The sequence below is a fragment of the Lipophrys pholis genome, assembly GCF_963383615.2.
Source record: "Lipophrys pholis genome assembly, chromosome: 13".
In the NCBI taxonomy this organism is placed as follows: Eukaryota; Metazoa; Chordata; class Actinopteri; order Blenniiformes; family Blenniidae; genus Lipophrys; species Lipophrys pholis.
The window spans coordinates 6,309,524-6,326,333 of NC_137632.1; the positions used below are offsets into that span (position 1 = coordinate 6,309,524).

Here is a 16,810-nt window from a genome sequence, read left to right on the forward strand (position 1 = left end):
AACAGGGAGGACTTACAACACAGAAGCACCCCGACCTCCCCTCAGAGGCATTATCACAAGCAGCAACAAAAGGTGTGAGTGACAACACGCGACTCTGGACATCATCTGTTTTCTGTTTGCACTCGTTTATTTCCTATTTATTCTTCACATTATTCAATTTGATTCACCAGTTAGAGCTGCTCGAGCTTCTAACAGCAATACGCGTCCCCCATTGCCTGTGTATGAGACCCCACAGTTCAAGAAAGTATGTCATCTCAAATATGTGCACATACATTGTTGGCAAACTGTATAATATGGGAACTTTAACTATTTATTTGGAAACTGATGAGGACTCCATCCCGTCACGTTAATGAAAATCAGTGTGTCTTTTATATTTTCTGACTACATGCAGACTTGAACGGTTTGATCTCAGGTGAATGAAGACCTCCACACTGTCACACACACACATCAGTGCTCCGCACTAACAAAATTTGTTTATCTTGGTATTGGACAACCTTTGGGACAAACATGGATGTCTCATGCTGAACATGCTCAGATCGAAAAACTATCCTACACTGCTGCGCTATGACTAAATCAACATCAAGTCACTTAATTTTATTGTTTGAAATGAGGTCAAACTCTTTTATACACTTAAAATAAAACATCTAACGTTTTCAGTTTTAGCTCAAACTTTGATGCTTGTATCATTTCTTGTTTAAATGTTATTCCTCTTTTATCTTTCATTGTGTTTGATAGGTTCGCAATAAAGCATTTGGAACATTGGTTTTGATGAGTAAAACGTGATTATCTTTTCTAACAGTTATCACAATATATTTTTATTGCTCCAAATCTTGAGGTCAACCGTGAATCTGACCTTTTTGAATGCCCGAGATGAAACGTGTCACTTGTGATCCTGATTTAAAGCACAAAAGGTCACTTCAAGGGGTCTTCCAATGGAAGCACAGTGTTTGTTTCATAAACCGACTCATCCAGCAGGTGTTTAAAGTGACATTCACAAGGTTTTAATGTCAGAAACGGTCTCGTGGAAATAATTTCAAGCCATGCAAATGGAAAAAGAGCACACAATTGCATCTAAATTAAATAAATTACAAGCTATATTCACTCTAAATCACCAACGGCGGAAAGAAAAACACTCCAAACAAAACTGTTATTCAGTATATTTATTGATAATAAGACCACTGATGGTGAGTTAGTCAATAGTAGACAGCATGGTGCTTCTTGAGTGTCTAGTGACCCCATGTGTAAGCTGGATGGTATTACAATTTATTATTTACAGGACATTATCTGTTAGAGAAGGTAAAATAAGTTTCAGAGTATTGGAAAACATACATTCACTAAATAAATTTACAGCTTCAAAAGCAATAGTTTCAAAAAGCAACAACAAAATACTGACCAAAATTGAATACGACAGGTTTCACCAATCCTAAACTCTCTCTCTCTCTCTTTCTCTCTCTCTCTCTCTCTCTTTCTCTCACTCTCATGCACTCACACACACTCACACACACACACACACACACACACACACACACACACACACACACACACACACACACACACACACACACACACACACACACACACACACACACACACACACACACACACACACACACACAGTTACAGAGAAACAAAATCTCAGACACGCCACACACTCCTGAAAGAGCCAGAAAACCCACTTGGTTGAAAGTGTAAACCCAACGCCGACCAAAACTAGAATAAATATATAGCTAAATTGAAACAGCTACGTGTTGCGTGTTATACTCCCAACAGAACATCGGCCACAATTATTTTTCCAGTGCGAGCGTTCCTATAAACTATTAAACAAATACGGATTAACAGCACAAAGTGTGGATTCAAAACTGCGACACAACACTTATACTGATCAGGGTGTTAGAATGAGAAACGTTACATCATATAAATTACATTTCCAATACATATCTACAGATGACGATGGTGACGATGGCGGTGGGTTGAAGCACTACACAGAATCTTGTAAATACTTGATGAACACCGTTTGAGTCCTGCTAATGCTGACTTCTCTCACTGTGACAGACTGCTGGCATTATAAGAAGAAAACGAGTCCTGATCCTAACGGCTTGATATGACCTCAGTATGCGTGAAAGTGATGCTGTGCCTTTCTTTACAAAGTAGAACTCGGAACATCAGCTAGTTTGACTTGTACATTAAAAAAACATTATATCACTGAGGAATGCTTCATGTGCAGTTCTCATTGGCTCCTCAATCGGCTTCCTAAATGATTTTTCTTTCGGCACACTAAACGTCTCTTCCTCATTATTTTCATCTGACAATCAGATGAAGCAGAATAAATCTGATGTTTCATTTCAATTCAGCACCCTCTGAATTGACAGCAAGTTTTTTGTTGTTGTTGAAACAACCACAAACATGAACTTGAAGCATGTAAACCTTAACGCTCACTCAGTGCCGAGGCTTAATTTAGATCCTGAGAAGGCCTGATCACACCTGTATTTAAAACCATGTTTTAATTGTGAAAGAACCTCGTCAAATTAGTAAATTACCCCGTGAAAGGAAAGTAGCTTTAGGTAATCTTTTTTTAATGTTGTTTTTCCTGTTTGTGCCGACAGAAATGAGCATGTCTGACCTTTGAAAAGCACCCGTCAAAGCCAAAGAGTCTGCGATAGACTACCGATAAGGTCTTTTTCATTAAAAAGACCAAATGTCGCGGTTTGCTTTCATTTATTTTTTCCTGTCAAACCTAAAATTGTCCACTAAAAACAAAAAAAGGGGGCAGTTATCATACAAAAAAAAAATGAAGGTTATATATCATGAATAGACAGTTTATTGCTTTGCTGTTCGTGCGGTTGGTGTGATCAGGCCTTCATCTGCATGAGTGTTGTTTGAGTTCCACTTAGAAGTGACTGACGAGCATGAAATAACAAGTGACCTCTAGGTTGAGGCTCCAACTGCCGCGTGTGAGAAGTTGATCTATACTTTAAGTTTTACGACACTGATTCACATTTGGTATATGTGTGTCATTGTGGATTGATTTCAGATTAAAGCTTCAACTTATGCCGTCATTTCTCATTTATTTCAATGAAATATTTTTGGACCAAAAAAATATCATATTTTGTCTTTAAGGTAAAAATACTCTACAATAATTTTTCCTTTTCTTTTCTTCACCAGTTCCCCATTTTTGATAGAAACGTAAAATATCCTCCGTATTAGTACACGTTTAGTTCACTAAAATGTCACAACAAAGGAATATACAATGAAGCGCAATAGCAAAGTCAAATGCAAAAACAGCCTACCTATTAAAGTAATACTTTCAAGCTTTAGTCGTGTTATTCTGTACAGAGATGTGCAGCGGGTCGTCGGATGACGCTCGGCGGCGCATGCTGCAACCGAGAGGCCGAGTTGCACCCAGTCGCCTATCTGAGACCAAAAGTCTGGCCTTCCTGCTCACCGTGTGCTCTACCGATCCGAGATGTGACCAGCAGCTCCTACGCCGGGCAGCGATGTGATGATGTGTGGTATCGAAAGCTTTGATGCAACTGTGGCGAGTCAAGGAATGGTGCTTTACAATAAGATACATTAAGATATTACATCGAGATTGCAGGCAGAGAGACGGGGAGGGAGATAAATTCCTCTTCAGATGTTTGCGATAGTGTTGTGGGAATTTACTCTGGTCACGCGGCGACACTCTTTGTCTCGTCGTCTCTTCATCTCCCTGAGAAGAGAAAGATGGTTCACAGAATTAAAGACCCCCACCTCATCAATATTACTACTTTTTAAACTCTTACAGGAGAAGCCTCACTTATTGCTTTTAACTTGACTCAGAGTTGCACTGGACTGCTTTTGGCTACAATTCCTAGTCAGAATTCCAAGATATCAGAGACATGAGGACGAGAGAAGAGCGCATCACTAAAGTTGCAGATATTGTGTATGAGGAGAGGCACTGAGCTCGGTAGGAATCAAACAGATTAAATAAATCTGCGGGAGATGTAAAGTAGCACGGAATGTATAGCTTCTGTTGCAGTCACTGGCAGATGAATACTGGAGCAGCACAAGCTAAAAACTGAGTGTTATGTTTCCTTCCTGACTGAGGAGGAAGGTGGAGGAAGGTGGAGGGAGGCTACATTAGCATTGGATCAGGAGAGCAAGATTAAAACGGTGCCTCCAGACCAGGGTCATATGGCTGAGCGAGCGAAACGTTTTGCACATAAGAAAATGTTTATGGATGCAGGCAACCTTCGAAAGACTTGTGGCTGTTGTTCTCGCCACAGTCCTGATACATCGAACCCTCGTAGGGAAGGCTGCATTATCCGCTCTTTTTCCGACCTCTCGCACGAGCTTCTTTAGATTCCTGACTCAGCAGTCGCATTCAAAACACGGGACTCGGTTTACGACCCGCTGTGTTGCAGCATTTTCTCTGTCGGAACAACAGCCGACGCTGTAAACTCACAGCTACTTTACGCCTCTTGCGGCACACGTTGGCCTGCGCCGGTCTCTGGCTACTCTCTATATTGTGCAACTATACGTTGTTTATTACTCACAAGGCTCGTATGACAAAACAGTATAAATCTGGAATGAAATCCCTCTCACCTGCCACATCACATCAGCTAGACCATCTCATACTGATTGGCTGTGATGATCCTGGACAGACAGCAGGCCAGCAACATGCCGATCAGCTGAAAGACAAACAAAAGACAGCACCTTTTCAGAGCACCGATTGGCTGCAGGCCAGCAAGCTCTTTGTCACGACGCTCACCTGAGAGAAGGCGATCCCAAACGTCACTCCAGCAATGATGGCCATGTTGGTTTCCATGAATGAAGTGACCAGCTCAAAGCAGCCCTGAAAGACAGGTGGCAGGTTAGTTCGCAGCGGGTCGAGGGATAAGTTATATGCGCAAATGAGCGGCAAGGCTGGAATCTGGGAGAATATCTGAGGCAGATGTTAGTGTATGGAGAAGAAAGCCGGTTTGGGAAAGTACGTGTCAGATGATAAATCCGGTCACCTTCCGAGTCATCGACTGACGAGCAGCCGAGGAGAGAAACTGAACAAAACACCGACCTGGTGGTAGACTTTGCTCGGGGCGAGAGTTGCGTTGCGGAGGTCGTCTGGGTTGCAGTCGGAGGAGTTGAAACAGCAGCTGGCAGGAATGCCTTTAGAGGGGTAATACACACTGCCAAACCAACTGGTGTAGTTATAAACTCCGCAGCAGCGCAGCTGAAAACAGACAGGAAATAGACAAAGTGCTGAGACCAGAAATTGTGGATACATTTATCAAACATTTGTCGTGTAAATCTTTAAAGAATTGTCCAGAATTTTAGTTTTTACGAAGCTCAGCAATTTCCAGGCACAGCTGGACTCCAGGGTTTGATTCATCGCTTCATTTATTTTGCTTGATTAGTTATTCAGTCGGGCAGAATGTCTCTTATTTACATTCTCTATCTGTGAGTCTTCCTCTTGCTCCAGAGTAATTGTATCTGCGGACTGAGAGCTTCTTCCCTGAGTTAAACCAGCCTGCCTGTGAGCCCATCAGTTTGCTGGTGTCAGAATTTAAATCTGTTCCTTTCTCTCCTGCTGTCAGCTGTCATTTCAGTGTCAGATCGATGCAGCTCTTCCCCTCCTTGACTTCGGTGCCTATGACACCTTTCAGTGAGCTCATCCATATTCCTGTCCTTCCATCACATCAATCAACATTTTGCAATCAGTCTGGATTCCCTGCTCCGTACTTTGCACCAGCAGCAGCAGCTAGACCTAATTCCTGAGACATCCCTGTACGGTTTGTGACACAACGAACTTTATCATCTTTTTTTTTTTCTTCTGTAACTTTGCTTTTACCTTCTCTTCTCTTCTACTTTCGCTCTAAACCGTTTTCTCTTGATTGAACTTGACAGATTTGCATGGACACTCACCCTGATCTGCAGCTTATCGACGGCACGGCTCGCCTCATCCTCCGCATTGTAGTTCAGGACTGCGTCGGTGTACGTTCTGCGAAAGGTTCCTTTAATCTGTAAATAATAAGGAATGTTAGCCGCCTTCATTGTTGAAAAACCAATGATTGCAGCGGTTGATTTGTTTCCTGACCTCATGGCGAAACACGAACCCAGAGATCCCTGCCACCAGCTCAGCGAGGAAGACCAGCGACAGAAACATGGCGTACTGCGGAGAGAGAGAAAGATTTGCATAGTTTGCATGTAAACCCTCTGCCTTAGCTGAATATAATTTCCCTGTGGTCGCACATCCTCACACACACACACACCACACACACACACACACACACACACACACACACACACACACACACACACACACACACACACACACACACACACACACACACACACACACACACACGCACACACACACACACACACACACACGACCACCATTAACGGAGTAAAGTGCCCAGCGGCCCCTGAATGCCTCGTCCCTCTCTGCAGGATACATGTCGGCCATTATGTCCTGCTATCACTGGACCTGAGGCTAATTATTAATCAGCATTTATAACACCACTCACTCTCCCGGCAAAACCCTCCTCCCGCACCCACTAACCAGCTTCAGCATCCATGGGCTTCCTCTGCAGGTGGCGAAGCATCCAAACAGGCCGAAGACGATGATGACGGTCCCGGTGCCGATGAGGACGTACGGGGCGTTGGTGGAATTGTCGGCTATCAGAGAGATGTACGGGCCCAGCATCAACTTCCCCCATACTCCCACTGCCAGCAGGATGGCTCCCGTTATCTAAAGGGCAGGGGTTGGAGAGATGAATGTGAAAAAGGAAAGCACAGGGAGCCGAATGAAAGCGGGGAACAGGCCTTTATCTCGACGCTTCTGCGGTACAACAATAGTTGTGTTTTAGCGGCGTGACGACGGGGGGAGGAGGAGGAGGAAAGAGGATCAAGGTGGAACAAGAAAGGGGAGCAATTAGAGTAAGGAGGAGGAGACGGAAGACAGAAGACACGGATTTATCTGGAGTACGGGATGGTGATCACCTGCTCTATGAATATGCCTGCCTGCACGCACACACACACACACACACACACACACACACACACACACACACACACACACACACACACACACACACACACACACACAGAAGGAGAGAGAAAGAAAAGAGGACAAATCAAAGACGCTCTTTGATCCGAGGCGAGACGCTTCCTCCTGTTGCCTCTCTTAGCATTTCAAATGAAGGCTGCGGATAAAAGAGTGTGTTGTACGAGGCAGCTGAAGCGGCGTGTGTCTCAGCTGGGTCTGTCTTGTTGGCATCGGAAAGAGAGCGGGGTGTGGAACGGCTGCTGATGATCTGACTCCAGCAAGGGCCGACTCGTCATACTAATCTTCCTCCTTCCAAGCTGAGGCTGTTTTTCTTTCCGATGCCAGACCTTCTGACTGGGCAGGGGGCCCGCATGGGCAAAACATCTCTGTGCACAATGAAACCTCCCGAACAAATAATAATGATGCACTCAGTCCTCCACAGTTAAGTTATACCTATAAGATTCCCCCCGCCAAAAAAAACCCCAAACAAACAAAACAGGTAATATTATCATAAACACATTTTTTCAGAGGCTGCCTTTAGAAACAGTTTAAAAACAGGTTAATGATGGTGTTGACAACATTTACACTTTGCCCCCGTTGGCAGGATGCTCTCGTAGTGACTGGACCATGACCAATCACCAGCTCAGGCTACGCTCTCGTCTGATGCCCACACTTTTTCAAACTCTAGTAGTTTTCATCTTAATACACATACAGGAGATAATACCTAGTTTCTGAGTTTAAAGTGTTTGCAAATAAAGAAAACACTGAAAAACAGAAAAAAATATTTTTCCCTGAAAGCATTTGTTAAAGGTGACACTTGTTTTTTTTTTTGTAATAACAAATTCAGTAATAATCTCATCTACAAATTGTCAGAAATGTTTTAAAAATATCTGTGAACTTTACTAGAAAAACACAAATTTGATATGCGTCAAATTTTGAGTATCAATGATGACCTTTGTGCAGTCAGAAGCTGAGATCAATCGTATGATGGACTGATAAGCAAATTTTTCTTTTATTGTATCAGCTGTTCTTCTTTTTTGTCCTTTTGTTTGACAGTGGTTGTGTTTGCTCCAGTCCCCGCTGACAGAAGAGAAGCAAAAGTCACTTAAACATCAATTAAAGAAGGAAAGAGAAATGAAGAGTTCATCAGAATCCTTCTACATGAGTGATCAGGTAAGTTGGTAGTAAAAGTAGTATTGATTAGAAAAGTGTCAAACAATCAAAGGTTAGAGCAACATTTAGCCTGAAAAGGTTGGGTTTTTTTTTAAACTTAAAAGAGACTTAGTTATCTCTAGCTATCACAAATATTTCTGTCTTTTCTTCCTACAACCTCTTAAGCGCTTCTTACAAGGGATAATATATTGTGATCATCATCGATCAACAGTTAGAGCTCGAGTGAAATTCTGTTGGCAGCCAGCTCACGGACGAATGTATTTTATGGCTAATGCTCCAAATTAAAATACCTGACAAATAAATACACTTCATCACTTTATTGATGCAAAAATCATTATAAAATCCAATTCTGCCATAAACCAGCTGTGGTCATTGTTTCACTGTGTTCCACACTGCAGCAGAGAGCACTGGTCATCCTCTTTTCTTTTTTTTTTTAAATTACAGTGATGGCTTTAGGTTATTTCTGATGCTGTTTGCCTGTGAGTAAATAGGTAACATGAAATGTTAGGCTTTTTAAAACAATCCAATTATCATTAAGCAATTTAAACCTGTGCAAAAATTAATGTAACGGCAATGTAATAAAGACAAATGAAAATGACGAAAATAGGTTGTGGTGCAAAACCTTAATTGCTTATACATAATGACCAACCCAACTGGCTTCTACTTTAAAAAGAAACCTCAAACTATTAAGTTTCTCATATTGTTTTAAATTGCTGATGGATCCCAACAGCTGTTCATAAAAGTTTTTTTTTTATTATTGTGTAATTAAAAAAATTTATCTAATATCAGGAAAATCAGCAACAGTTGTATGTAAGAGCTTAGAGTTAATCATGTAAATTCCACTGTCAATGTGAGAGGAAAATGGCAGCCCTATTTCATTTTGACTTTTAAATCAAAGTAGCTTTACTCATTTATCACTTTGAGAAAAAAAGAAAACTTTTACAGAAGGAATATCATTCAGCAGGAGGTATGTTGACCAGAGGAAAGGGGGACTAACCCCCCATGCAACCCTGCAAATTGCACCAAGAAAATATCTGTCCTTTGCAGATCCCACCCAGCAGAACGTAATTAGAATAAGCTCATGATTCAAATAGTTCACAATGAAATCGAATATTTCCAATTCTAAAAGCCCCGAGGATACTGTCATCCCATCCCTCCTGATAACGACACACTCACTGCTCATGCTCCAAAGCATCACTAACAAATCGACCGGCCCACAGATTTTCTGTTGAATATAGATACAGCATCACCCCGTCTTTGCTTAAAGTGTTAATTTTGAAGGCAACTGGGAAATCAGGCCCAGGGAGCCGGGGTGAATCATCTATACTTGCAGACTTCTGCTGCTGAATTCCAAACAGTCTCAGACAGCCTCTTGCCTCCTCCTCCTCTCCCGGCCACCCACCGCCCGCACGTTTTGTTTGAAATTCAATGCCAGGCTGGCCACCCTGGTTACAGCACCGAGTTTGAAAACGGATTGCCCCTCCTCCCACCCCCCCCCCACCCCCCTCTCTCTCCCTCCCTCCCTCCCTCGGCCTAATAAAGAAACAGAAGGTGTGATGACAAAATATGCTGGCGAGGAGACAACACAGTCTCCGCCACCTGCTCTGCATACCACTGTGAGCGAGCACCTAAAGTGCGGATCCGCGGCTCCTCACACTCAAGACATTATTTGCCGCGACAAGCTGCTGACAGTGAAACCGAGGCCTGACATGAAGGTCGCTCTCCCAGTGGGTACTCCGTGCCAGCGCCCTCTCAGAGCCTCAGCCCTCGAGGTGGGGGGGGGGGGGGCGGGCGGAGGAGACCTACTGAGCTGTGAGACACTTCTGCACTCTGGGCTCCTGAAACCTGATGCTGCAGAGCCCAAAGACCATCCAATCCAGACTAAATATAAAAAGTTCCTATCTGTGACACCAGAGCAGCGAGGACACGGCTCCTCTCTTCAACCCTCCACGAACTGCCGAGCTGCGCTCAGTTTTAACTCCACTAAGTTACAGTTTTTAGAGTTGTTGAAAAGCCCAATATCAAAATCTATTTTCACTTAGTCCAGCTGAGAGTCATTATTGGGAAGCAGCGTTTTATAAGAACAGATAAAATCCTTCTATTTGCTTGTATTAAATATTTTTTTACCTTGCTGTCACCAGGCAGAATGGAGGGCCTCCATTTTTTTCCAATTATGGCTAAAAATGATAAAAAATTACAATTTTGTGTTTAGCCTGGTTAATATGTGATCTGGGATTTCTTCTACTACTTGTTACTAGATAAATGTTAAATCATATTTGAAGGAAAAACCCGGTAATCAAAAAGCAAACTGAAAGAAACTCGGAGGCACTGAAAACAAGATGATGAGAAATAATATTTCGCTCCTCACTTCAGTCAATACATCTCAGAGTAACTTTAGCTGAAGTAGGTAAAATAATTGTCTGAGTGGCCTTGATGGTCGGAATAGTGAAGATGCTCATCATAGTCATCGCGTTAGATAAAGCGAGGCAGAAGCCATCCTTCAAAGGAGCCTTGTTTCATGCAGCCTTCTTAGCAGCTTTGCAATAACTCATATTAGTGTGAAGTCGAGCTGCAGAGGACTTTAGTGAAAGTCTATCAGAGGTATTGATTCAGCTCTTGGAGTGATAGATGTTCCTCTGTGCTGTTGCGTTGATTGCACGGTCGAGGTTCTCCTTCGTACAGTTGGGCATTATTAGAAGCTTCTTAAGATGGGGTATTAATTTACAGCATTAAATGAGCAGATTGTAAGTGACGCTGGCTTGTCAGTTCATTTGTCGAGTTCATAGAAGAAATCTGTCATAACATCGAATACCAGATTAAGTCACCAAATCATTTTAAAAGAGAATTAAAGACTGTCTTCAATATCAACACAATCTTCACAATCTGATCTATGCTTATTTTGTACAACCGGCTTTTTGTTTGCAAACGTGTTACCCTGATGAGGTTGATTACAACACTGCATCAGAAGAATCAAAACTCCATTGTGGTCTCAACTCCAAAACTGTAAAGAAGTATTTCATTTTTGTAGATATTCATATAATATGAAGCAGAAATAGAATAAAGTCTTTGGATCTTGCCACATGAATGCCAGAACTTGTGTATTTACCCCGTCAAGCATGATAAACAACCGCATGCGTTTGTGCTTTGCATTGTCGATCAGACTAAACAAGCAGTTCGTAGGAGTCCCTCAATGATGTTGAGCATTTATCACCATTTTCGAGCGTCATCCGCAGCTCCCGACTAATTTGCTAATCAATAAAACAATTTACAGAATAATGATGATAAAACTAGACCATCCAAACCTCAAAACACAGCAACTACTGAGGTGATATAATAAATTCCCTACAGTAAAACGGGGAAAAGTACTTCAGGTTTGATACATTAACAGAAATATAATCTCTGGAGCTTCTCGAGTGTCAAGCTTTACTGATTTTACTAATCTGAATATTATGGGCAACAAGTTCAACAAAAGTGCATTTTTAGGTTTTGATCAATTACCTGTGGAAATGAAAACTAATAATAATGAAAAGCTGCAGCTCTGCCTTAAACAAAGTGTTGTGTCTTCTATATTTGTGATGTAATTTGTGACCCACAGGGTGCAGCCAAACGCGTGGAATCAATACGTAAACCGTAAATAGTTTCGATATGAAGAAAACATTTGCGATAACTTAATCCTGGTAGATCTCTGATGTCTGTATTTGACTTTTATGACTACTTTTACTTCCCGAGTGAATGTTGGTTATTTTTACTTCCAACGTCTATTAATTCGAAAGTGATCTTTTCATATACATCTTTACTGCGCGCCCTTGAAGAAACTCGTTCTGCTGCTGACAACTACAAGAACTTCAAAAATACAATAGCAAAACGAATGATTAGATTATACAAAAGGTTTTAAGCTACTAATACATGGATTTATTTCTTGCGGTGTTAATCGACTGGATGAGTAAAATGTGTGAAGATATGTGAGGAACATTGTACGAACCTGCTTTAAAAACATGCATGAGGTTTGGTAAAATATTTAGTATATGCTATTGTTGATTCTGTGTCACTTACAATGACATTAACGCCATCTTAACATAATTCTGAGTTAAAAACAATCAACGATGCTGATTGTTTTATGTGTTGATAATCGTTATGATTGGTGTGTTGTTGTTATATACATAGTCAATATTCAATATTATGAATTCACTTCCAGTCGCCCACCCACTTTGCATCAGGTTCCCTGATACAAACTGGTTGGTAACCCAGGCAGCCTCTGAACCACTGTGACTCTGTATCCTGGCCGTTCATTATATATGAGGCAGACAGGAAGCGTTAATGGCCTTACCAAAGGGCCTACATTGACCTCATCCTAACCGGTCAGTGGTGTTACAAAGTGAAATATCCAGCAGCATCGACGTTGGAACGGCATTCAGGCTCAGTAAGTGTGTTCACATGGTCTCTGAAAGAGTAGAGGTTGTCAGAACTGAAGACAACCAGATGTTTACATAGCAGATGTTGGAGAAAGGCAACAAGTACCTTGGGATCCTGCACGTAAATGGAAACCATGACGAGTTCCCATGAAGAGAAATAAGCCATAGATTAATGCTTAAGTTTTACTCCACGGAGTAAAGCAAGTCTTGGAAAGGCAGCCGAGTGGGAAGAACGGGGTCTGGGCTATCGGCACCTGTGCCTTGCCAGTCATCAGACACCCTACTGGCAGAATAGGAGGTTGAGGCAAACAGACACAAAGAAACCCCTTGACAATGCATGAAGGATTCAAACTGAAGCCAGAATATCTGGAGCACAACGAAGGATGTCTGAGACCAGTGTGCGTGAAAAGTCACCACACAGGATAAAACAACAACGATCTCTGATTGCATAAAGAAGAAGGGATGTTTGTTGAATATCTCAAGCAATAGAAGAAAATCAAGGTAGAAGAACCAGTGGACTGACCCCTCCATGGTATGTACTATCAGCACATTGAAGGTGGCTCATATCAGAAAAACCTATACTTGTGTGTGACTGACCGGCTGCACTGAAGTCAGTCCAGCTTGTAGCAGTGGGGCGCTACAACTGAGCAGGCAGGCAATACATTCATGAAAGGCCACAGGTCTACAACAACATCTGTGCCGATATGAATCCCCAACTCAAATAGGTTCCATATACCGACCGAGCTCACAACCAGTTGGACTTCCATCAGGACAAAGACAAGAAAACAAACCTTAGTAGTCTCCTTTACGTGGTGATCCCAAATCCTAGCAATATTGAAAGAAGAAACCAAGAGATGCTCAAGAACTACAAACATCTGAGGCTTAGACGAGACATGACAAACAAAGTCTGTGTGGTAATCGGATCACTTGTGGCTGTGACCCCAATACTGCAGAGTGTCATGGCTGTAGGGTGCATGGCTCGGGCAGGTTCAAGGAACAACAGACGATAAGATCTCTTTTCAGAAGTGTGAAGTCCGAGGGGCAGGGGAGCGTGAAGCTTACAAAAGGTGAGAGGCAGGGCACACCATGGACAGGTCACCCGTCCATCAGCTACATATACCACGGGCCATCAATAGTCTTCTGTCTCAATTTATACATTTTGAGCGGGAGAAATATGAACATATCATTTCAGATAGATAGAATTAAAGATTTCACCTGCCCACACGACAATCAAAATAACATAAATAAAAATACACATAATCATTTATATTATTCTAAAGAGAAATACACTTCTAATGTTAAATGAACTAAGAACAAGTTACTGACTTACATATATACATGCAAATGAATTAGACGCACAATATATTTATCCGCCATATATTTAGGATAAACAGTAAACATCTGGTAGATAAATCATGTGCATCGTTTCATTTTGGGGTGTGGTAAATCTCTACTATACGTAAGTGCAAGCACATAAATAATGGGAATGGGGTGGAGTGGCCTATAGGTGGAGGGATCCACGACATGCACGGCGTGTCTCCACAAATAAACGGGCCTGATCGCAAACACCGGGGCCCTGATATATAACGGTGGTCTGATCAGGCGGCGATGTTAACATCTGACAGCGACCATGATGCGATGTGCGGCGAACACACACACACACAGACACGCGCGCGCGCGCGCACAGACGCCCACAAGCAGCCCGCATTTAATATATCAGTAACCTGTGCGGCTAAAAGCAAAAAGAAAACAAAGACATTTAACGTGGAAAACAGACAAGATGATCCGCCCTGGTGGTTAAACCGTCCGTTAATGTGTCGGGAGATGATGCTGGCCGTCCACTCCTTCATCACGCACAACAAAAACACCGGATCGAGATGGACTCCCGTCGCTCTTAAATTAAAAACAACAAAAAGGAGGGAGAGACGGAGGCTACGTACCCAGAACACGAAGGAGTAGACGATGAGGAGGGTTTTGAGGCAGGTGATGACCGGTTTGGTCTCCATTGTGGAGCAAACGTGTGGAAATAACGGCAGCGGAAAAACACTGAGGCAGCGTGCGGTCGGTCGGTCGGTCGGTCGGTCGCGAGCTGCGGTGTTGCGCCCTCCGCTGATGCAGCCGCGCGGCGTCACTACACCCAGCAGCAGGTCACAACACTGTGATCATTTATCATCACGTAATAACGGCATCCTGTCACATCGAGTGTTACAGTCTGGAAATGTTCACTCGATTTAAAAGGCAAAAAAAAAAGAAGATATAAAAACAGGTTGGGTTTGGAAATGTTTTAATCACACAGAATCCAAAAAACATGCATTAGAGCAGGGGTGTGAAACATGAGGTCCGTGGGCCTAAACCGTACTGGAAGAGGCTCCAATCTGGAAAATATAAAGATAATATTGATTGTTTAACACATTTCTTAAAGGACTCATCACCTGATATCCTCACATGCCCAATCTCCTTTAAATTGTATTTTAAATCAATTCCTAGAATTTATAAGGAAAAAAATAATCAATTATAGAGCTCATTCTGACCCTTTGTCATAATGCAAAATCCTCTCGTGAGAGGACTTGTGAGATTTTGACTGGTACGGATGTTAGGCACACGTTGATTTACCACAGGAACTGTCAATCATAGCCGTAGCATAGCCGTAGCATAGCCATAGCATCGCCGTAGGATAGCCATAGCATAGCCGTAGGATAGCCATAGCTTAGCCATAGCATAACCATAGCATAGCCGTAGCATAGCACTCCCTTGCTCACACGAAAAATAACAATAAAAAACATCTCCAAACATCCACGCCGCAGAGCAACACACCTCGGAGATTTAAAATAAAATACAGGGGTCATTTGTAAATCACGTAGAGTTCAACGTTTATACCAGTCCTGCTAGCGGCTAGCAGTTAGCAGCGAACCACTAGATTTAACCAAGGTGGGTTTTCTTATTTCAACCTGCTGAGTTCATGACAACACTCAAGAATAATCCAAACCTCCCGCCTTTGTGGGCAATTCTGGTTTGAACAAAAGCCCCGAACAAAAAAAAAACATCCACTTTCAAACTCCAGATTTTCTAGCCAGTTTCAACTGAGGTCCAACACCAATATAAATGTTTTACAAAGGAAAAAAGTGATTTCCGGATCATGACTCCTTTAAAAAGTTTCCCGTCAACACGGGAAACATCTACGTTGATGCAACACCATTAAAACGACTCAAAATATGTCAGGCCTGTAGGTGGCGCTGTATCACTGACACAGACATACACCAGAAATGGAAAAGAAGACACGGGGCATGCAAAAACTCAGAAATCGACAAATCTAACATTTCGCCTTATTGACCCAAATGGCATCCGTTGCTTCTGCAGCACGACCTGGAGCATGCAGTCCGCCATTGTTGTTGCTGTTAAGTGACGTCGCGGAGAGGGTCGCGGGGTTATCAGCTTGAGAGGTGGGGCGATGACGTCATTGTTTTCGGCGAATGGGCCTCTTGACCAATCCACACCTCAAATCCAAGGCTGCGTTTTGAAATTTCTACTTCAACTTCAACTTTATTTATACAGCACCACATACAACACAGTCATTTCCGGGTGCTTTTAACAGAAAGAAACCCAACAAATCCACATGAGCAGGCATGAGCGACGGTGGAAAGGAAACACTCTGACCCTCGAACACGAAGAAACCTTTGCAGAACCAGACTCAGAGGTGGCGGCTTTCTGCTAATCCGGTTGGGGTGAGGGGATAGAGGAGCGAAAAGGATAGGACAGACAGACCCTGGTTTGGGTAGGGGGTAGGAAACACACCCCTTTTCTTTTTAAAAACTCTGGAACCCGTTTTTAACCATTTTAAAGGCTTTATTTTTTTAACTTTTTTAACATGCAGAATGCAACAGCTGATAGAAGTGTTTTGAAAATGTCGCCGTGTTTTTCACCCAGAAGGCAAAGCCAGCCATAAGCAACATATGCCTGTACATATGGCCTCGATGACCACCAAAGAGACACCAACAGCATGTGAAATTTAGAATAAAAAAAATTAATAAATGCAAACACGTTGAGAGAAAAAGGTGGCATAACTCTTCAGAGCGATGGAATTCATGTACCGGTAAGCTTCATCAAAAAATGCTTGGTTGCTCATTGCCTGCACTGTGCCTGTATTGGTTGCCTCTGCTGAGAGGAGCTTTTCCAAACTAAAAGTGAAACAAAAAAAAATACC

General features: G+C 42.5%; 1 protein-coding gene across 2 annotated transcripts; it reads right to left on the reverse strand.

Annotated features, from left to right (window-relative positions):
* Nucleotides 1-1,144: 1,144 nt before the first annotated feature.
* On the reverse strand, nt 1,145-14,714 carry tspan7 (tetraspanin 7). 2 transcript variants are annotated; one of them, XR_013935931.1, is made up of 9 exons: nt 14,550-14,689; nt 6,539-6,727; nt 6,071-6,145; nt 5,899-5,994; nt 5,051-5,206; nt 4,748-4,831; nt 4,582-4,667; nt 1,586-3,706; nt 1,145-1,494 (listed from the first exon to the last, which is right to left on the reverse strand). XR_013935931.1 is itself a non-coding variant. In XM_080478966.1 (8 exons), the coding sequence occupies exons 1-7, from the start codon at nt 14,613-14,615 to the stop codon at nt 4,599-4,601; spliced, it is 735 nt and encodes a 244-aa protein (XP_080335092.1). In that variant the 5' UTR covers nt 14,616-14,714; the 3' UTR covers nt 1,145-3,706; nt 4,582-4,598. The 2 variants fall into 2 exon arrangements, 1 of the variants encoding a protein (XP_080335092.1); XM_080478966.1 differs by having other exon boundaries at nt 1,145-3,706; nt 14,550-14,714.
* Between the last annotated feature and the right edge of the window lie 2,096 nt (nt 14,715-16,810).

Coding starts and splice junctions, on each gene's coding strand:
- tspan7 (XM_080478966.1), bottom strand. CDS start 14,615: ATGGAGACCAAACCGGTCATCACCTGCCTCAAAACCCTCCTCATCGTC. Junction 5,995..6,070: donor GGTTCGTGTTTCGCCATGAG/GTCAGGAAACAA, acceptor TATTATTTACAG/ATTAAAGGAACCTTTCGCAG. Junction 5,207..5,898: donor TCGATAAGCTGCAGATCAGG/GTGAGTGTCCAT, acceptor GTCTGTTTTCAG/CTGCGCTGCTGCGGAGTTTA.